General features: G+C 41.5%; 1 protein-coding gene across 1 annotated transcript in view; it reads left to right on the top strand.

Moving 5' to 3' along the window:
- Positions 1-21,833, top strand: part of MED27 (mediator complex subunit 27) — a gene marked incomplete at its 3' end in the record, with an annotated part of 63,351 nt that overhangs the window by 25,017 nt on the left and 16,501 nt on the right. Inside the window, exon 3 of the mRNA XM_009071896.1 lies at positions 10,098-10,228. Coding sequence (XP_009070144.1) covers positions 10,098-10,228 — 131 coding nt within the window. The remainder of the gene's footprint in view (positions 1-10,097; positions 10,229-21,833) is intronic.

Raw genomic sequence — 21,833 nt, 5'->3', positions numbered from 1 at the left:
GAGTTGCTGAGATTTTTGGGGCTGTCTGTTTGCAGACACAGGGTCAGCCCTGTTTTTGTTAGTACTTCAAGCATTTTTAGAGCATTTGCTGGGGAGATTCAGGTTGGACATGAGGAGGAATTTCTTCACTGAACAGGTTGTCAGGTGTTGGAAGGGGCTGCCAGGGAGGTGGCGGAGTCACCGTCCCTGGAGGTGTTCAAGAAACAACTGGACGTGGCAGTTAGTGCTCTGATTGAGTTGACAAGGTGCTGATTGGTCACAGATTGGACTCAATGATCTTGGAGATCTTTTCCAACCTTAATGATTCTGTGATTCTAATGTGTCTTCAGAACCTTATGATTAATGGTGGAACAAGCATGATGCTCCAACCCACCTTCTGTGTTCTGGCTGATAAACTGTCCTGTTTGCTTTTTGTAACCCTGCATTGTCAGGGTTGGTTTGGCTTAGTGGTTTTAAAGTCTACAATCAGAACTTCTTTCCAGCCTTAACCCTGCTGGGATGGTAGAACTGCCTTTTTTCTTTCGGGTACTTTGCTGGTCACACTTCCATATTTTCCATCCTCTTTACTATTACAGATTTTGTAAATAGTTTAGAAATGCCAGCTGGTGATGTATGGCCCTCTTTAACATTTCTTTGATTTATGTGCACTGTGCTGAAAAAAAGCAGAGAAAGCATATTATTCTGGAAAAAAATGTTGCCAGTCTTCCGTTTTTTCCGTCTTAGTTAAAAGCTACACTTTTATCAATCAAACCTGATAGAGTCTTTTTTCATTCCCAAAAACATAACTTAACTCTTTGAAGTCTAAAGAAATAACCTGACTAAGAGTTTTATAAATGGCTACTTATGTTTTGGATGTCTAACTTGAAATACCTTTTAACCTGATTTTTCAGAAGTGGTGTAAAAGCAGAGACAGTCAAAAATCTCTAAGGGTGAAGGGTTTATTTTTTAAAAAATCATGTTTGGCCATATGTTGCTGTTGTCAGTAGTGCATTGCATAGGCTGATCTATTGAACCACATCTTGGTCTCTAGCAGTATGGAGAAAGATGATTTCTCTGCCTTGTCTATCATAGAATCATGGAATCAACAGGGTTGGAAAAGACCTCAGGGATCAGCAAGTCCAACCCTACTGTGGTTACTGGACCATGGCACTAAGTGCCACATCCAGTCTCAGCTTGAAAACCTCCAGGGATGGGGAATCCACCACCTCCCTGGGCAGCACATTCCAATGCCTGAGCACTCTCTCCATAAAAAATCTCTTCCTAACATCCAACCTAACCCTCCCCTGGCAGAGCTTGAGTCTGTGCCCTCTTGTCCTGCTGCTGGTTGCCTGGGAGCAGAGACCAACCCCCACCTGACTCCAACCTCCTGTCAGGGAGTTGCAGAGGGTGATAAGGTCTCCCCTGAGCCTCCTCTTCTCCAGGCTGAACACCCCCAGCTCCCTCAGCCTCTCCTCATGGCACTTGTGCTCCAGTCCCTTCACCAGCCTCGTTGCTCTTCTCTGGACCTGCTCCAGCACCTCAATGTCCCTCCTGAGCTGAGGGGCCCAGAACTGAGCACAGGATTCAAGGTGTGGCCTAACCACTGCAGAGTCCAGGGGCAGAATCCCCTCCCTGGTCCTGCTGACCACACTGTTCCTGATCCAGCCCAGGATGCCATTGGCCTTCTTGGCCACCTGAGCACACTGCTGGCTCATGTTCATCTTCCTGTCTATCCAATGACATAGATATATGAATGACAAGGATTGCAGATGATCCACTTTATTTATGTGTCCTCATTAAATGTATTGAGCTATTTTTTTCTTAAGTCTGATGTTCTGTTTCAGGTAGCATTCCTCAAGTTCATACTGTGAGCCATAAATGGCTATTTTGAAAGGCTTATAAAAAAGCTAGTTGAGTATAGATTAATCTGATCATGAATATTCTGAGGCTGTAGTAGGGATGCTCTTATGGGGAAATAGGCCACGTGGATTCTGTTCCTGATCAAACTCTCCAGCCTAAAGCTTTAACTGGTTGTCAGTTGCTAGTGGGCTGGAAATTAGCATTCCCAGCAGGCTTGCTTCAGTTTGCCTGCTGGATGTAAAGAAAGATATTAGCAAAAGTAACCATTTAAGGAAGAATTATCTCCTAATTTGACAAATTCAGCTCAGTTTAAACAATATTCCTGCAACCCTTTCTGCTGGCAGAGCAGTGCGATCATGTCTAATAGAAGAGAGTGGTGCTGCTGGTGTAGCTTGGCAGTTTATCCATCTGCCCATGGCATACCTGCCTTGGGATGAACTGTGTGCTGGAGATCTGATCTTCCAGGCAACTTCCCCTTCAGGAAGGTTGAGGAAAATCAGTTTCTGTATGCTGGCTGGAAGACCCTCAGCTGGGCTAATAGCTCCTGTCTGACACTCAGGATGGGTATCTGCTCATCTTAATAGCTTGTGCATTTTAATTACTGTGCAAATGGCCAAAGCTAAGGGAAGACATTTAACAGAAGTTGAAATAATTACACGTAATGAGTTAGGGAAAAAATAAATTAGCAGCACAAGTACTGGCTGGTGTCATCAGTGTTCCATTGCTTACCCAGTAATGGGTTTCCCTCACCTGAGCTCTGACTGATTTCTCCCCTTTGTCTGACTGTGTTCCTGCACTGACTGGATTCCCATGAGCTGCACCTTGTAGACATTTTATTGAAGAAGTATATTCATTTCTTTATTTGTCTGAAAAAATACTTTGTTTGCTCTAGTAAAGCCCAACCACCGCGCTGCAAATCATGGTGTGCTGCTAGACAGTTTGAGGAGTGTTTCTGTAGCTGATTGCAGCCCTTTATTCCACCACTCAGGCTTAAAGTATCTTCACATTTCTTATCTAAGCACCTGAGCATCCCCTGTCAGGGAGGCAGCAGGTCATTCTTTATACTGACATAGCTGCCACCTGAGCCCCTGACACCAAAGATTGAGTCTAGGGCTTTGGAAAATACTAATTTTAGTGTGAGCAGCATCTTCAGAGTTCTGGTGACTGTTGAAGGCAGCACAGCAGCACTGGGGGAAGGCACTAATTGTGTCCTTTCCCACTCTTCAGTTTTAATGATAACTTTGCTACAGATTATTTGTCCTATACAAAGATAATACTTCTGTCAAAAAGGTGTTAGCATTTTCTGTCAGATGCTGGTCACCTAAACTTCTTAGTTCTTTAGACCTTAACAAAATCCATTAAGTGAACCCATTAAGTGTGACTATATCACAGAGTGACACTAAGACCATTTGCCTATTCATGGGCAACTTCCATACCAGCTACTTGCCCTGAGCTCAGGGTACTTGAAAATGCTGCTTTTTGTTACTGCATTTGGGTTTATTTTGTCATTTAAATGCAGAACACAATGTACTAATTTTACTTTGCTCTTTGTGATTCTGTTACTTGTCTGGGTTGTAGCTGCATATACAATGAAATAAATGCCAGTTCATTTAGTTATCTTTCAGGAAATATGTATGTTCAAGCCCTTCTGAACAGCTGAAGGTAAAAACATCCTAAGCATAAAATAGTTATTTTTCTAAAGAGGTAAATAAAGTAGTGTGTAACCCCAGATTATGGTTACTCTGCCTCTGTATCCATTTCAAAGACTAGATCTCAGTGAGCCTCAGAGCCTGTTGGCTGTGCAGTGTCCCTTTGTGGTGACATTATCCAAAATCAAGAATATGTCACTGCTCTAACTGTTAAATGGATTCCAGAATGCTTTAAAAAAGAAAACCTGGAGGAGAAGCAGTGGCTGTTGCAGAGCCTTTGAACAGTGCAGGTAATTTTATTGGCAGCAAGGCTGCAGAGGCTGAAGTTTTGACCAATTCCTTGAAGAAAGTGCTGCCAGATTTGCTATCTCTGCATGGTAAAAAGCCAAAGGCTTGCAAGCAGTATTGGAGTGAAGGAACATTCATCAGCAGTCATGCATCAGCAGAACTTCTGTGTTTGAGAAAGAAAAGTATGGGAAGAACACACTTTAAGGCTGAAATCTGACACTAATTAAAACAGCATTCTCAGCAAAAATAGGGATTCAAAGACAACGGAATAGAAATGGAAGCAAAGACAAGGTGTTAAAAGAAACGGGGATAGGTATCAATGCATTTCCTGATATTGTGTCATTATATATATATATAAATAAAAACGTCTAAACTTCTTTTTCAGCTCCTACCTGAGGGAGGGAGGAGCAGAGACCTGAGGGAAAAGCCTGTGCAGGCTGATGTTCTCAGGCTGCTCTGTATCCTGGTGTATGGCACTGTGTGTCTCAGTGCAAGGCAAATAGCAGCCGAGGCCTGCGAGAGGGTCTGGAGAAGTGCACGCTCATTACTTTCACAGTTTAGTCAGATCAGGGTGTTCAGGGAAAAGTGCAATGACTTTTGTACCAGGATTTAAAAAAGAATGGAATGGGGGTGGTCTCTGGTCCTGTCTTGGATAGGTATTTGTTGCAACGAGGCTGGTGAAGGGACTGGAGCACAAGTGGCATGAGGAGAGGCTGAGGGAGCTGGGGGTGTTCAGCCTGGAGAAGAGGAGGCTCAGGGGAGACCTTATCACCCTCTGCAACTCCCTGACAGGAGGTTGGAGTCAGGTGGGGGTTGGTCTCTTCTCCCAGGCAACCAGCAGCAGGACAAGAGGGCACAGACTCAAGCTCTGCCAGGGGAGGGTTAGGTTGGATGTTAGGAAGAGATTTTTTATGAAGAGAGTGCTCAGGCATTGGAATGTGCTGCCCAGGGAGGTAGTGGATTCCCCATCCCTGGAGATTTTCCAGCTGAGACTGGATGTGGCACTTAGTGCCATGTTCTGGTAACCACGGTAGGGTTGGACTTGATGATCTTTGAGGTCTCTTCCAACCTGGTTGATTCTGTGATTCTATGAAATATTCCTGTACACTGCAGGGTGTTTGAAGGGCATAAATGCTTTTTAAAAAACAGCATAGTGTCCTAATTAAATTGTAAACTAGAGCAAAGGCACAGTGTCTAGCTTTCCTGTTAATTGCACAGCCTGCATCCCAGTTCCACAAGAGGAAAACGAATGAGTAAAGACATTGGAGACGATTCTTTTGGTTTATTGATGCTGTTTTGGTTAAGTCAAGAATTCAGTTATCCTGAAATGATCAAACGTTGTTTGGAGAAAAAGAGAATTTCCAAACGGGCCTCATTATCTGGGAGAAGCTTAAAAATCTCAATTAAGGTGGTTTAATTTCTCTCTTGCCTGCTTTAGTCTGCAGAGATGAAACTGGGGGAGTGTCCTGCTCGCTTGCTCGTTGCTCTTTTCAAAAGAACAAGTAGAGTTTTATCATACTAGACAAATCCCTTGTTAGCTGCAGGAGAGAAATAGTTTAATGATGAGGGGTAGAGCACTGTGCATCTTAAAGGAGGCAAATGTGCATCCCCAGGAATACAGTGAGCTCAGAAACTGCCACCGTGGGTAAGTGTCTGTCAGCCACTTCTCTGAAACCGTTTCTTGGAGGAATGGAAATAAACATTTTTGTGCATTACCTAGGTCTGAGGAAATGCATTTCTGTATATCTGTGTGGTCAGTAAGTGTTTACATTGTGTGGTGTGGTCAGTAAGTGTTTACATAAGAATGGAAAAAATAACATAACAGGGTAATGTGATTACAAAGCAAATCACCCAATGATTTCACTCTTTAAAGGAAACCTATTGGTGCTTAAAAAGCTTTAAATTACTGTAATATGTAAATGTAATGTGCAGCTGTGAGCTGATGTGATCAGTGTTAATACTCCAAGTGATTGATTTTTATTTTCTTTTTTTTTTCCCCCTGTTTCTCACCTTTTCCTACCCAACCAGTTTTTGCAGCTTTGGGTGGCCTTGTCAGTCAGTGCTGTGTACTGACAGGTTTGGGCAGCAGTCAGCACATGCAAATTCTCCAGCCCATGAATTATGTAAAGTAAGGACCTCTAGACCCAGTGTGAAGCCAATGATGGAGCTTTAATTTTTCAAGTTTGACATGAGCACTGTGTACATGTTTGTGGCTTCGTAACAAACACTGTCGAGTAATCCTACAGGCCAAGATATAATCTGCTGTGATATGGTCAGTGCTCTGGTTGGAGCTCCTGGGTTGTGGTAGAGGTTCTCTGCTCCAGACCTTAAAGATCATCTGCAGAAGGCAGTGAGATCTTTCAGGAGATGGAGGGGTTCGTTTTTGTTTGTTTTGATTGTTTTAGGAGGTGCATTGCTTAGTTTGGGTAAGAAGAGTTACTGGAGTAGAATAAATAAGACACGATGTGATCAACTTCTTAAAAATTATGAATATTTTCTGAACTAAATCCGATCTATAATTCTCTAATAGACTTTTTTTTTTTAATAGTTCATGGGAAAGCCAGAGACGTGTGAATGGAGAAATTGCTCTCCTTACAATTACCAGAGTGACTCCCAAGTGCTCTCTGTTGTGATATATTTCACTTAGTGAGGAAGATTGAGAGCTGTTAATGTCTAAGTGTAATTTTCATATGCTAGGGAACACTGAAAATGTGAATTATGGCACCTGTAAAACAATAGTGATGTTTTCTTCTAGAAAACATAGGCCAAGTGGCCATTAACATAGAAAAATAATAAAAAAATAATTTAAAAGTGATGCAAGTTCTGTTTTTATTTACCTTCCAGTAAAGCTTTTGTATATACCAAAGTGTTATTTTCAGTACTTTCTTGACATCCTTGAGAACTAGAGTCACTTTTGATTTTAAAATGCAGAATTCACACATCTACTTGGAACTGCAGTTTTAGGAAAAATATCAGCTATCATGAGACTCATCACAAACCTGTACAAGTTGGCACTGGGGTATATCCTAGCTGCTAAATGCTGTAAATTGATTTTCCTTGTTGTTGTTTTTGATTTCTTGGTTTTCTGAAATGGATTTTCTGTTTCATCTGCTTGTATTGTGGAAAGAAGAGCAGTCTGATTGAAATTATGTGGAGGAATATTTCATTAGGAGCAGCTTAGCTTCACACAAACCAGTTGGAATTCTCCAAAGCTGGAAGACATGGGTACTTGCTATAATAAAGCCCCTGTGTGACAGGGAATTCCTTCACAGCTGATAAAGGAATGATTTGCAATACTACCTAGAGCTGCATCAATACTAATTTCAGTGAGTATTCAGCATATTTTATGGAGAAAGCTATGGCTGTTTACTATTCTGCTGATTTAAATGAGCACAGTTATCAAAAGCAGAGGGGAAATTGTTGGAATACACTTGCAGAAGGCAGTTTTGTCCATCCACAGTGCATGGCTTTGGCTGTGTAGGGTCATGGGGTCTCAGACCTGTGTGGAAAACCCCTTGGAGACACTGACTGAAGCACTGCAGCTCTGCTGGGTCCAGCCAAAGGATTGTGTCACCCCATGTCTCACCTCCAGCTGGAGCAGTCAACACACACCTGCACAGAAAGCTCTCCCCAATGTTCTTCCAGCCATCAGCCTCTCTGGCTCCAGGGACTCCTTGAGCTGCTTAGAATCATAGAATTTAAGGGTTGGAATGGACCTTACAGATCATCTCGTCCCTGGGTAGGGACACCTCCAACTAGATCAGGTTGCTCAAGGCTCATCCAGCCTGGCCTTGAACATCTCCAGGGTTGGGGCAGCCACAGCCTCCCTGGGCAACCTGTGCCAGTGTCTCACCCACCTATGTGTGGTTTCTGTGTATTTATTAACCATCAGATGGTCTGAGTGCCATGAGCTCATCTCTGCTTCCCTGCATGAGCCTTTTAGCACCCATAACATCCTCTGGCAGTACATTTCATCTGCATTCCCTAAGGTGGAGAGAGTATGTTTGGAAATAGAGTTCTCCTGTTAGTAAGCAAAGCTTTTTGGAAGAATTAGTATGTTTTGAGCTGAGATTTTCTGTCATGGCTGATGCTGGGAGACAAAGAGGAAAAAGGAGCTGAGCAGCACATGTATTACCCTGGATCTCCTGGGTATAGTTTTGATGCTTGTGGTACTACTCTGGCACAATTTTCAGTCTTGTTTCTGCTCCTCAGAACAAATGATTAAGAAACAATTTCCCAATCCCTTCAGTTAACACCTCTCCATCCCCAAAAAGGAATACATTCCATGCAGTACAGTGTGTGATACTTGAATAATGTATAAATCAAGTTGGACAGAAGCTGCCTGTCAGTTTTATTAACTTTGACCTTTTCTCCCATTATAAAGATGGTTTGGTAAATATTTAATGGCCCTGATAGATTTTGACAGTTGGATCTGTATTCCTAGGAGCAAAGGTAGATTATGAAGAAATGCTTATAATTAATAAAAATAGCTTAATCACTTGGAGTCAAACTTCAAGGACAGAATTGTTTTTTAGAATATTTAGTCCCTTTTGGGGTTTTTGGGTGGTTTTTTTTTTAATGCCTGACCAATAAATGCCAGACTAGCTGGGAGGTTATGAAAGGTCGTTAAAAGGTTGCCTTAAAAATCTCTCTCTGATTAGCACTGGTGATTAGCTCCATCTTAGAGCAAGTGTCCAAATGATATTTGCTTGAAATACCTGTCAGGTAACATCAGGGGATGTTGTCACCAGCACAGAATGACTGAGGGAAGGCTGCTTGGAGCAGGAGGTAAGAAGAAGAGGGAAAAGCGTGTTCCTGGAGTCTGAGGGATCTTCTGCCAGCACTGTCTTTTCCTTTAATTCCCTGTGTGTTCCACTCTCTGCAAATTCAGGTAGTGAAGATTGAAAACTAAGCCCCTGACACTGAAGCATCACCTCTCAAACATGGACCCTCTGTCACTCTCATTGATTTTTCTCGTTTCAGATAACTGTCAGAAAAGACCAAATTTGAGCAAAATGCATTGGCTGGGGCAGTACAATCCCCCCTCTTCCCTGGGGGAGTGTGGTTCTCTTCCCATTAGGAACGCAATGTGTCTTCCTGTTGTGCCATGGCTGAGATCACATGGCAAAGCAGCCAAGTCAATCAGGAGCCTGTTAGAAATCCGTATGGCCGTGCTGAGCACTGACATTTGTGTCAGATTGGCTCACGGGATCACTCCCCTCATTTTCACAGCCATTCTCAAGTAGATCACTTCCAAGCCTTGTTCCCTCCTTTTCAGTCATTCCCTGCAGAACAACTTGGCTTAGGACCACGTTATTTTCTGAACATTTCTAAGTCATAGTTTCCTAACTATAACCCTTTTTTTCAGGTGTAGACCATGGGGTTAGAGGTGTTAACGTGTGAAACATTTCACCTTCCTCAGGAGTTTCCTAACTATAACCCTTTTTTTCATGTGTAGACCATGGGGTTAGAGGTGTTAGCGTGTGAAACATTTCACCTTCCGCAGAACAAATCCTTAGACAATTTGATGAACACATAGATTCAGGTACTGGAATGTTGAAGACAATTGCATTTGTCTGACACTGAATTTTCCTCCCCATTTCTACTTAAAAAATGGGGAGCTAAGCATGTAATTGAAAGTGTTTCAAGGGGAACTTGGAACCTGTTGCACTTGGAGCTGCTTTCAGGACAGACACAGGCCTGTAGCTGTGAGAGTGCACACAAAATCTTGCAGATTCATGGTGTGTCCTTCATAAATTTGTCTGTTATTGGCAAGGAAAGTAAAAGTTTAGAGGAGAAAGCTACTGAATGTGAATCTTTTTGCAGTGCTAGCAGGTATTTTAAAGGCAAGAGTTTACAGTGGTAGAAACTTCTTTGTGGCAGTGTTTTGTGGTTTTATGTTCAAGAAGAAAAGAGGAGTGTTGTTTCTAAAAGCTGGTTTGTGTAGTGAAGGGGTTGCATCTGTCTTCCTCTTATCTGCTTCCTGAAAGTAAGGATGCTTAGTCCCTAGGGAGGAGAAACAGCCTAAACATTTAAAAGCAAGCCCAAGTTGCAGGAGAGTTAGACTTGAGAGGAAGTCTTTGATTCATCCTCTTACTTGCCCTAATGCATAACTTCCTCCCAATACCTATTTCACAGCAAACCTTTCCTATGTGATTTTGTTCCTATCATCCTCCATCCAAGCAGTGGATCTGAAATACCATACACTGACTTACTGACTGGCTGTAATTTGAATCAGGTGGTGCAGGTAGTAGAGGTCTGACACAGATAGAGTACTGCAGTGGTGTGTATTTTAATATATCTGTGTTTTTTCTCACCCAGCTGCAGTACCATGCCGGGCTGGCATCTGGCCTGTTGAATCAGCAGTCCCTGAAACGTTCGGCCAACCAGATGGGAGTATCTGCAAAGCGCAGACCGAAAGCTCAGCCAACAACTCTTGTCTTACCTCCTCAGTAAGTAATGGAACATTTGGAAGAATTTCCATGCTGGGGGGACAGTTTATTTCTTTTGAACTTTTCGTTGGGTTTTGGGTTTCTTTCAGTCATCAGTGGGAAAGGGGAGATTTGGATGAGATGTTAGGAGAAATGCTTTCCCTGTTAGGATTTTTAGGCACTGGAATGGATTGCCCAGGGAGGTGGTGGAGTCACCATCCCTGGAGGTGTTAAAGAGTCATCTGGATCTGGCATGGAGTGATCTGTTTTAGGAGTTACAGCAGTGACAGGTTAATGGTTGGACTTGATCTTAGAGGTCTCCTCCATCCACGATGAGTCTATGATCATAATAGCAGCTTTGTGCTTGCATTTTTGTTTCATACATTATGAATTATTCTTGCTGAATAGTTGGGTTCCCTATGGAACCAATATGTTGTTTCTTCTGTTCCTGGAGGTACTGGCACAACAGAGAAGTTGCAAAGATTCTACCTTGTAGCAGCTCTTAAAAGTTTTTGCAGCATGAGGTTGTCATTGAGGAATGATGTTCCCCTGATTAGTATGACTTGAAGCTTCAAGCAGGACTTTTCTGAAGGTCCTAAAAGTCTGAAGCCAAAAAGTCTTTGGTGTGAGTACTTTCTCGGCAAACGTCTGTTCTGAGTCCATCTGTTCACCATATGTTAATTTTGCGTTGGATCTAAACCTCTTTTACAGGTGACAAGCAATTATGAGGACACTTAGAAACTGTTTGAGGACAGAGAGTATCATCACTTTAGGCAGCCTGTGTACTGATGCCAAAAACACAGAGATGTCCACAGCTAAGCTTATAAATTAATAAGCTGCCTAAAATATTTAGTTACATGTAAGAAAATGATTATTATGTAGAAAATGAAGTGCTAAGCAATTGTTCATTGTACTGAGCATCCTTGGAGCTTGTGGAAGCTGCCTGATTGTTTCACAAAACAAGAGTCCCTAATGTCAAAACACTGTGCTACCCAAAACTTCATAGTTGCAGTAATAAAAGTCCCTGTTGTCATCAGAGTCCACAGGCACAAGTTTAGAGGTTTTTTTCACAAAGGAAATGAGAAAAAAATCACAGTCAATAGAGCTTCCCCTTGTACATTAACTTTAAAGGGTTGGTAATTCAAGAATCTATAAAATGTTTTATTATTTTACCAATATCATAGAATCATAGAATTTAAGGGTTGGAATGGACCTTACAGATCATCTAGTTCTAACCCCTTGCCATGGGCAGGGACACCTCCTCACTAGATCAGGTTGCTCAAGGCTCATCCAGCTGGCCTTGAACACTGCCAGGACCAGGGCAGCCACAGCCTCCTTGGGCAACCTGTGCCAGTGTCTCACCACCCTTACAGTAAAAAACTTTTTTCTCACATCCAACCAAGCCAATTCCATTGGGAGAAATCGTAATTTTGACCTGAGTAAGTATTGGTTTTCCTCATATCTTTTCATTATGTTAGTTTTATTCACCTTCCACTGTGGCATAAGTCACTGAGGTTAACACCTTTCTTGTATATTACAGCAATACAAAATTAATTTGGAAGATGATTCTAAACAAATACCAATAAACTAACTAGTGGTTGTAAAAATGTCCTTTACCCCAAGAAAAATTGCTCCACTTTCCACAGTTTGCCACCGGTCTTAAAATATTTTTGTGTTTTGCTTGGTTAATCATGGCTTCTCTAGTTACTAGAAGTATGTATATATAAAGAGCTAGTTTCTATTTTTGCACTGAAAAATCCATGCTTCCATAGTTGCAGCTGTATAAATCTCAATGTGAGATACATAACATTTAAAAGTATTATATGTCTTGTTATCTGCAGATGATTTTCCTTCAGTGGTGCATTTACCTAGGATTTGCAGATAGTCTGAAATTTTAGTGTGGTAGCTAAACTTTAGCCAGGAGTTGAATTATGTTTCAGTATCTTATTACCACTTCCAGCATTATTCACAGGCAAAATGTGTTTCTGCTGATCTTGGCCCTTTATCTGTCACTGGTTTCCTCCTCTCTGGCTTTTCTTTGACCTTTCCATATTTGTTCTTACTTGCTATCTCAGGGTGTCTTAAGAGAATAGTAGTTATATTAAGTCAAATCAAATACCTGTTGAGTTCAATCTCTTGTCTCCAGCACAGAGCAGAAGCAGATTATGAAAAGACTTATGAAAATAGGCTTATGAAAAGTATTTTTTTAAAAAAAAAGCGTGACAAATGGATTTTAATATCTTGATTTTGCTGTAGTTTCATGCAAATAATGATGAATCATGCCCTGATTTTTTTTTCCCTTTCATTCTTTATAAAATGCAAAAGAAGAAAACATCCAGGTGCAAAACTACAGCTCTCCTTGAAAGGGCACACTGCATACTAATTTTCCCATGGCAATACAAGGATTATTTTTTTTTAGCTTTATTAATTCATCAAGCAAGGGGTAACTATTTCTTTGTCTGTTTCTACTTTGATGTATGATATTAAAATTAAGTTCAGTGACAAGTCTTTAGGCTGAGTAACAAGGAGTTAAGTACAGGAACAGTGTGGTCAGCAGGACCAGGGAGGTGATTCTGCCCCTGGACTCTGCAGTGGTGAGGCCACACCTTGAATCCTGTGCTCAGCTCTGGGCCCCTCAGGTCAGGAGGGACATTGAGGTGCTGGAGCAGGTCCAGAGAAGAGCAACGAGGCTGGTGAAGGGACTGGAGCACAAGTGCCATGAGGAGAGGCTGAGGGAGCTGGGGGTGTTCAGCCTGGAGAAGAGGAGGCTCAGGGGAGACCTTAGCACCCTCTGCAACTCCCTGACAGGAGGTTGGAGTCAGGTGGGGGTTGGTCTCTTCTCCCAGGCAACCAGCAGCAGGACAAGAGGGCACAGACTCAAGCTCTGCCAGGGGAGGGTTAGGTTGGATATTGGGAAGAGATTTTTTACAGAGAGAGTGCTCAGGCATTGGAATGTGCTGCCCAGGGAGGTGGTGGATTCCCCATCCCTGGAGGTTTTCAAGCTGAGACTGGATGTGGCACTTAGTGCCATGGTCTAGTAACCACGATAGGGTTGGACTTGATGATCTCTGAGGTCTTTTCCAACTTGGCTGATTCTATGATTCTGTGATTCTAAGTATATACTAAATGTTGTCCAGAGCAACTGTATTATCTAGAGCTTTTCTTAAACATAAGCAGTTAAAACCAGCTCTGTGCCAAAATGTCATCTTAGGAGAGCAGGTTGGAGAGAAAAGCAGCCCTGCAGGAATTCTTTTGTGCCAGCGAAGGAATGCAGGAAACACTTGCTCAGGAGGTGTCATAGGTGATGGTTTGGGCAAAGAAGCTTCTAAAACCTGTCTGTTATTCTGCAGATTTTGCACATGGGTAGTTTGATAGTAAACATGTCTTCATTTGAGTTAAAGGTAGCATTAGAGAGCATGTTCTAATCTACTTATTTATTTATGTTCCTGTTCCTTGAAGAAACTGCTTGGGTAACTTTTGCTATTGCACATTACATTCTTAATGGCAATGATGTAAGCTGAGCACTTGTCTTGCTGATCCATGTCTTTGGTCTTTACTGCTGTGGTGAGGCTTGAGTTGTGTTCGACAAACTAAACATACCCAAATGGTGTTTCTTCCCATTTAGGGTGGTGATACAGCATAAAAATCATGTTTTGTGTCAACTCATTGTTCACTTGAGGTCTCAGTCTTTCTCCCTGCTTTGCTTTTCTTCTTCTTTCCTCTCTAAAATGCCTTTATTAAAAAAATAGAAATGAACCAACCCCAAAACCTTCTCAGCCTGTCTTAGGAACTGAACCATGTCTTCCTGCATTTGTACTTACAGAAGGAGCTGGGGAAAGGGTTTTACCAATGGCAAAGCTAATTCTAGATGTGCCCCCACCCCTTTGTCCCTCACCAGCCTCAGGTTTTCGTTTGATGCGCTGTGGTTTGGAGGTGAGAAGCTCTGGTTTCTCACTACTCCATATCTGGAGCAGCAGCAGTGATTTTGAATCCAGGAGGTGGTTTGGAAACTGGAAGGTCTCAGTCCTATGCAACCACTACAGGGAAGATTTACATTTTCTCACTGTTTGCATTATCTGAGGCCTTTTGAGGGTGCTGAGCAGTTTTGAAGAGAGGCCTTTTGGTGTTGGGTTTGCTTTTCAGTAGTGGTTTGCATTGGCTCAGAAGGTACAGAAAGGCGGAGTGGATTGATACGTGTCTCATTTCTAGCCAAGTGATCTGTGTGAGAAAATGACTAACTGCTGGCTGCTTTCTCTGCCTGCTTTGTCCCTCCTTCTGTCTTCTATTAACAAGACATCTCCCTGTACTTGCTAATAGATGCGTTCCCTCACATGCTTCTCATCTGGCTGCTGATTCCTTCCTTCTGTTAAGGAATCTCAAGGCAGTGTTTGCTGAAGTGCTGAAAGCTGTCAGCTCCTTCCGAGTGCCTAGGGAAGCGTATGTGTGCAGCCCTTGTGAAAACTGGGATGGCTCCTTCTGGTTTGAAATCAATAAATAAAGACAATAAGAAATGACAGCTTAGTTTCTTCTTTCCTCTTGAAATGCAGTGATTGAAGTAGTTAATTAATCTTGTATCGTTTTGCTTGGCACCACTTCTCAAAAGCAAATTCACAGTTATCAAGTTGTCTCCACGGCCCTGAAGGAGCAACAACCCCCAGAGTTTGGGGTTGTTGAGAGCAGTGAGCACACAGAGGTGGTCCCTGCTGAGAGCCCAAAGCTCTGCTATGTCACTCCAGCTGGAAAATGACAGCAGTGAGTCATTGTGAGATGAGGAAGAGAGAAAAGAGGAAGCACAGGATGTTGACTATATTCTTGCAATGGAGTTCATTGGCACACACAAGAGGGTCAGTTAGTGTTAATGGGAATTTTTAGGGGTCTCAGTTGTAAACCCTATGACTTTGATAGCTCTGTTGTGTGGGGCTTTCTTAGTGCTCCCAGATTAATGATCTGCCTTCTCTGTTTGGAAGAAAATTGCCAGAACAAGAACTTGATCACCACAGAAGGTTTTGAGACTCTTGCCCTTTATGGTGCCGTTTAGGGTCATTTGTTGTCACTTTGTGGTTTTGGAGAAATAAGCAGACTATAAACAATAAAGAAGTGGAAGTCTGGTTCTTGTTTGACAACTTGAGGCTCAGTGAACAGAGAGGCCTGAGTAAAAAGAGAGTCTAATTCTTTTGTTTTAAGGCTCTTCAACTTGTCTTGTAAATCTCTTGTGGTCTGATGTATGCCCTAACCTGACAGTGAAAACATTGTAATAGATTGAGTAAAAATCTCTGTGAATTTGTACTCTACTGCTAGGAGCAGACCAAAATTACTTTTCCTTTATTAAAAAAAAAAAAAAAGATTAAAAAAAAGTGCTGCCCATGATATTGCTCTAGATAAATGAGCAACAAAAATCTTGTGAAGATAACTTTCTTTTAGGAGATAATAAGGATTTGAGGATACAGTGCTGGGCAGAGACTCTGGAGAGTCAGGTTGTTTCTGCTACTTGTTCTGGGTGAGATGGAGAACATCTCTCTTCTGCTCTCTACACCTCAGAATTCAGATTCTTCTAGAGAAGATGAATATATTCAAAAGAAGTCTATACTTTCTCCAACCTTCGGAGTTGCTTTAGCAAAAGATGCTCTTAAGTGCCTAGTCTCCTTCAAGAGAGTTCATTTACTGGCTCAGCGCATATCTGTTCCTCTGGATTTGGAAAAAAAATATACAGATATCCCAAACTCAGTGTTTGTTGTAGCTTAACTCAGTACCAGCATAGTCAAAGTGCTGTTCAGTCCTAACATTGATGCCCTATTGGTTTTAATGGTTCTGTCATATAGTGGTGTCAGTCTATTCTGTTCGGTCAAGAGCTTTCTTCAGGATACTCAAACTGACTCCCAAGGAAGGAATTTCATTTAAAATCATCAGTAGTATTGAAAAAACCCAGTTGCTGTTTTTAACAGTTAACTGAAAGGTATGTGTGTATATATAAAAACTATACACACAGTCATCAGATGTGCCAGAATTCACTATTTGGAACTTGTATAATTTATCATTTTTGCATTAAGGAAAAAATCTTGATGAGCCCTTTGCCAAGAGATTTTTGGAGGAAAACATTTTTTCAGCATTTTGTTTTATAAACAGCACCTAATTGCTGCTTAGGCTCAGGGATTTTCATTCCAAAAGAAAGAGGCAGATTATTCTACAGGTAATGGCAAAACATGCTTAAGCCAACAAATGCTCTTCAGTTTTGTGTTTTTTTAAGAGAAATGGTTACAGTTATGCATACCTAGCCTGACCTTGCTGTGTTTTAGAGATTGGAAATCCCAGATGGGGATTCACACTTTAAAATCAAGTGTTCCAGGCCAGGTTGGAAGCAGCGTGGTGTAGGGGAAGGTGTTGCTGCCCATGGCAGGGGGTTGGAATGAGATGAGCTTGAAGGTCCTTCCAACCCAAAGCACTCTGTGATGCCATGGTGAATCTGAGGTACCAGCTCAGTGCAGGCCATGGGCACTGGGGTTAGTTATCATGCCACTGTTGCAGCATTATGAGCTGGACTCCAACCTCTCTCTGCACCTCTTCTTGAAGTATTCAAGAGAAGAAGAGGGAAGTGTGTGGCTGTGTTTTCCATTTTGAGAGAAGTCATCAGAAGTTCTTTGTGCAGTTCTGAAATTCTGCTTTCCCCATCGTGGCAAAGCTGCATTAAGTATCAATATTCATTAAATACCACGGAGATGATAATGTAATAAAGCAGTAATCCTCAGGCCCACATCTATACTTCTCTCCAGAAGAGCTGAGGTTGAGAATATAATTAAAGATTAAAACTCTGTTTGCATTCTGGAACATGGAGATATCTTTTTGTACATGATGGGGAATTGTATTAATAAGGAAGAGATCAGTTTCCAATAACTTTCAATACTGGGAGCTCATTTCATATCCCTGTTCATGCTTAAGTTTCTCATGGAACTCCTTTAGCTTGATTTTAGCAAGACTGTGCAACAGGAACTGTAAAAGAACATGTTGCTGAAACATGTGACCCCTTTTGCTCCACAAATTAATCCCTTTTTATATGAAGAAAAAAAAAAAGGAAGATTAAAATTTAGTTCTTTATATTGTAAGGCAAGTCATATTTACAGGAATAAGTTTAATTACTTCACAGCCATGTACCATGTTGGGTGAACATTCATTGGAGTGTTTGGTATCTTGTGCACAGTTTGGATCACATCATTGGGCTGTTTTCCTTGTATTTTTAGTAAGTTGCTGAACACCTGTTCCCCAGCTGTTTTGTGAAGCTGTTCTAGTGGAAGTTGCAGTGTGTTGCCATGCACTGAGATTGCATTTTCCCTGACTGCCATACTGATTTCAGCATGTTCAGAGGATCTTTTGCTACTCAAGTCTATCCTATTTCACCTGGTTTAACTAAATAGAAAGTATCTTTAATATTTAATATATTGTATTTCATCAGCTTGTTAAACAGTTCTTATTTTCCCTAAAAGAATTGTAGCCAATTGGGTCTTGGCTCTTTTTTTTTTCCCTGCCCATGTGTTTGCTGACAATGTATGTGGTCAATGTGGTGAAATGTTTCTTTGTCTGTCCTGCTTTTTGCTAAGCTCCATAATTTTGCATAGAAGGTCTAAATTATTGACTTTTCCCCCTCTAAGAATGGTATTTTAACCACCAAAGCTAGTCTGGCTGGGTAAAGTACTAGTTCTTTGTGACCTCTGCTAACAAGGGTTGTTCTCACTACCCAGGTGGGTTTGTGAGCACTTGTCCTTTCCCTGGAGGCAAATCTGTTTCAGTTCTAAAATCCATGCTGTGCATCTCAGGGGTTACTGCTCCATTCTGTTCTGAATCTCGTGCTGGTGGAGGGGGTTGATGTAATGATGCAGTTGGATGGCATGTGCTCCTCTAGAATTTTTCAGAGGAATACAAATAGTGTACACGTGGTGCTTAGTTTTCTTGAAAGGAAAACTTCAGAATATTCAAACTGCCACCTACAGCCCTTCTTCAGAGAGCAGCAACATCCTCAAGTGAAGTGTCAAACCATGTAGAATTTTATAGGAGCAAGCAGGAAACCACTGTTTTGACAGCTTTGTTACAGGAAGGTAAGTGCTGAGAAAATCAGATCATAACAAATTTCAACAGCTGTTGAAAATCTGATCAAGTTAGTTTATGTTACAGCCATGTTTGGTTTGTTTGGGATTTTTCTCCAGGTTTCCCTTCTGCTAACCAAGCAGAAATGATACCAGTTGCTTGTAGACAAGTAGTTGGACAGCAAAGAAACTGTTAGAGAAAGGGTCGTTTTAGTGAGATATTTGGGTATTTCTGGTTCTCTTAAATACAGTATTAAAGTTGGATCCTAGGGCATGGGAGAAAAGTCATAATTCTGTAATCTCAGTTACTTAGTTTTCTTCTAGTGTTTTCCCACCACTGAAAACTAAGAAATCTTGTTGTCTGCATTACTACAAAGTATGGTATTAGAAATTCTGATTTAGACTCGGTGGGAACATTTATAGCCAGCTTAGAGCTGATCTAGTTCTTTTTGGATTCAGTGGCCAGGGCACTCTGATTCCAGAGCTGGGGAAGCCTCTGCCATCACTGAGCCCATCTATATTACAAATGCTGAGGGACAATTCCAAGGTGGTAACACACCACTAACCTGTCTAGAGCTGAGTGTTCCAAAGAGAACAGCTGTGCCTGTGGGTGTTGTGTTGTCCTTGCTGATTTCAGGTGTAACACAAGGGAATTAACCGCTTCCTGTCATTTGGATGACGGAGAATTTTAAGCTTTTAAAGACAGATATATTTTTTTCCTAGTGGCCCATGTCAGCAGCAGTGACAAGTGCTCTAGAGCTGCATGGCCAGTGATGGGTTGGTTGTTGCCATATCCTGCTGCTTGGTGTGTGTTTTGTTGAAATATGGGGGCAAAAAGCAGTCTGCTCTTAAATGTAGTGGCAATCTGTCTGCCTTAGTTATCTGGAATTTACTGTTTGGCACTCAGTATAATGTAAGTGGAAAGAAAAAACCCACAGTACAGTTTTGATTCATGAGGGACTTTATTAGACAACTCCGACGAGGTCAAGTCCAATAACATACTGGGGATATAACATTGATTAGTCATCCTACTGTTTTAGCCAAAGAGACTTTGCCAAGCTCTGCTCCACCAAAAAGGGAAGGCGTAATCCTGTTGAACTTTCGATTTCAGGGGAAGAGGTAAATTTTAACATAAGGTACTGCTAATTTGCTGTATGCCTCTGCTTTGTTTTCCTTCCTGTTTACTCGAGTTACCTGTTCTATTACCTTTGGACCCTTACAAATGTTTTGTAGCCTATTTAGGTACCAAAGATACAGAAGACAGACTTAGCTGTTCTGTGCAGCTTTAGAAATACAAGTCTTTTAAACATTTTAATCTTGATTTAATCTCCTAATACATTGATATATCTGACAGCAGGAGGTTCTGCAGTAATCTTCTTTGTTTTGTTACGCCAAACCAGTGCTTTTTTTTTTCTTTTTGGCTATAGTTATATGCTGAATTTAATTTCATTCCATTAAGTACTATATACAACTGCTTATTTTCTTACAAAGTAATTACAAAAAGCCAGCAGGCATTGATCAACACAGATTGTCCAAAGGAAAGACTGTGACTAAAACTAAATGTTCCTTATGATAATCATTAGCAGGAGATGATTTCTATCCATACAGTACAAGAGAGAAGGATCTTGGATGATGCTTTATCCATGGCAAATTATTGTATGCATTACAGAATCACAAAATCATTGGGATTGGAAGGGACCTTAGAGATCATCTCATTCCTCCCCTTTCCACTAGTCCAGGTTGCTCCAAGCCCCATCCAACCTGGCCTGGAACACTCCCAGGGATGGAGCAGCCACAGCTTCTCTAGGCAACAAACATTAGTTGTGATGTCAAACTTGACAGTGTATTTTAAGATGGAGGAAAAATCTGTTGTATTTATTCACTTTGCAAGAACTTTTCTAACCAAGCACTGTGGAGAGAGAGAGTGCATGTCATTAGGATTTCATCATTTCCTTGCAGTGTGCAGAGCTTGACTCACGAGTGTGCTGTGAGCCATGACGGAGCGATGCGAACACCTCCGTGCACACGCCTGTCATGAAGACAGGAGCCAGAAGAGGCCTTGGGGCTGATGATATTTCTGTGTCATATTCCACAAACTAATCCTGCAGATAGGATTGCTGGGAGTGTGATGTGCAGCCCTGTGTGACTGAGCACAGCGATTCGAAAGCATTCCCATCGACTTTGGGGAAGATGAGCTGAAACACTCTAGAGTTGGGAGGTGAAAAAGCTGAATCTGTTTGGAAACTTTGGGCCATGTACCAGCCTTGATCTGCATGTTCAGTTTCCAGAGCATGCACAGACCTGGAGCAGTGTGAGGCCCTTGGTGAGTGTTAGTGGTTACTGGGGACTGCAGCTCTGTCGTAAAAGAGCAAATTTCTGGCTCTTTGATGTATGTTTGCCTTAAAGGTAATGTTTGTGTGAGAACTGTGCCATTAAAAGGTGGCAATTAATTAAAAGTTGTTCCACAGTCCCAACCATTAGAAGATGCCCTTGCAGCATTTAGAGCAGAACATGAATATTGCACTGTAGGGAATCCCTGTACTTTCAGTAAAAAAAAGAAAATCAAGGATGAAGATTTTTAATATGTAATTAAAGACTGCAAATACTAGTTTAACTGCTTGTTTCTATGTCAAAAAAAAAAAAAGAACACAAACTTCCTGTGGTTGAACTAATTAAGACAGTGAAGAACAAGGTAGATAAGAGAGGAAATTTGTAAGAACCTAATAATGATATCAAAGCTTTTGCTAAAGCTGTGATTTTATAATATGATTGCTTTAACCCCCTCTTTTTTTTTTCAGCTTTCCTGTTTGGGGGATGGGGATTTGAAGCTGTTTTACTGCAGCAGACAATCAATCTGAAAGGAATAAATTAAAACTGCCTCTTGCCAAATTCAGAAATGCATTACAGCAAGTGTTTCCATCTGCATTGGTTGTATATTCCCTTGTCAGAGATGAGGAGCAGAAGGAGCAGAGCCATACTAAAGTGCAGGGAGAAAATCTTTATGTTTTGGTGGCTTAGCCACACAGGCATTATTGCATAATCATCTTGTATAAGGTGCTGTGATATGAACCTATTGTGAATGTATTTATTAATGACTTTATTTCTGTACATGCTTCCAACTAACCTTTAGCTACCTGAGAGGAAAACCAAAGAGCTCTACTGTGAGGGGGGATAAAAGTACTTAGAAATGTGAACCCTGAACCACTGAGGAGAAGGCAGCTCTGGGTGTGTATCACAGGGGAAAAAAAGCTTCAAAAGCAAGTCATAGCTGCAAATAAAGGCAGTTAAAGTCCCCTGTAGTTTCAGTAGTGCCAGACTGCTGGGTCTGAGAGGACAGCTAAATGCCCTTTCCAACTAGAAAGGATACAGAGTAGAACTGCTTTGCTCTGCTTTCTTTACCTGATGTTAAAAATAACTGTTATTACTTTTTAATTTCACTTTAGGGCATTCTCTGGGTATTCATGTGTTTACAAGGAACCCTATGGATGGGTTAAGTGGAAAAAGCTTGAGTGGCAAATTCCAGCTGATGACTTCATGGTTTTCTCCTCTAAATA

This window comes from Acanthisitta chloris, unplaced genomic scaffold, assembly GCF_000695815.1.
Source record: "Acanthisitta chloris isolate BGI_N310 unplaced genomic scaffold, ASM69581v1 scaffold19273, whole genome shotgun sequence".
Taxonomy (NCBI): Eukaryota; Metazoa; Chordata; class Aves; order Passeriformes; family Acanthisittidae; genus Acanthisitta; species Acanthisitta chloris.
This window is presented reverse-complemented; position numbering and strand designations above follow the sequence as displayed.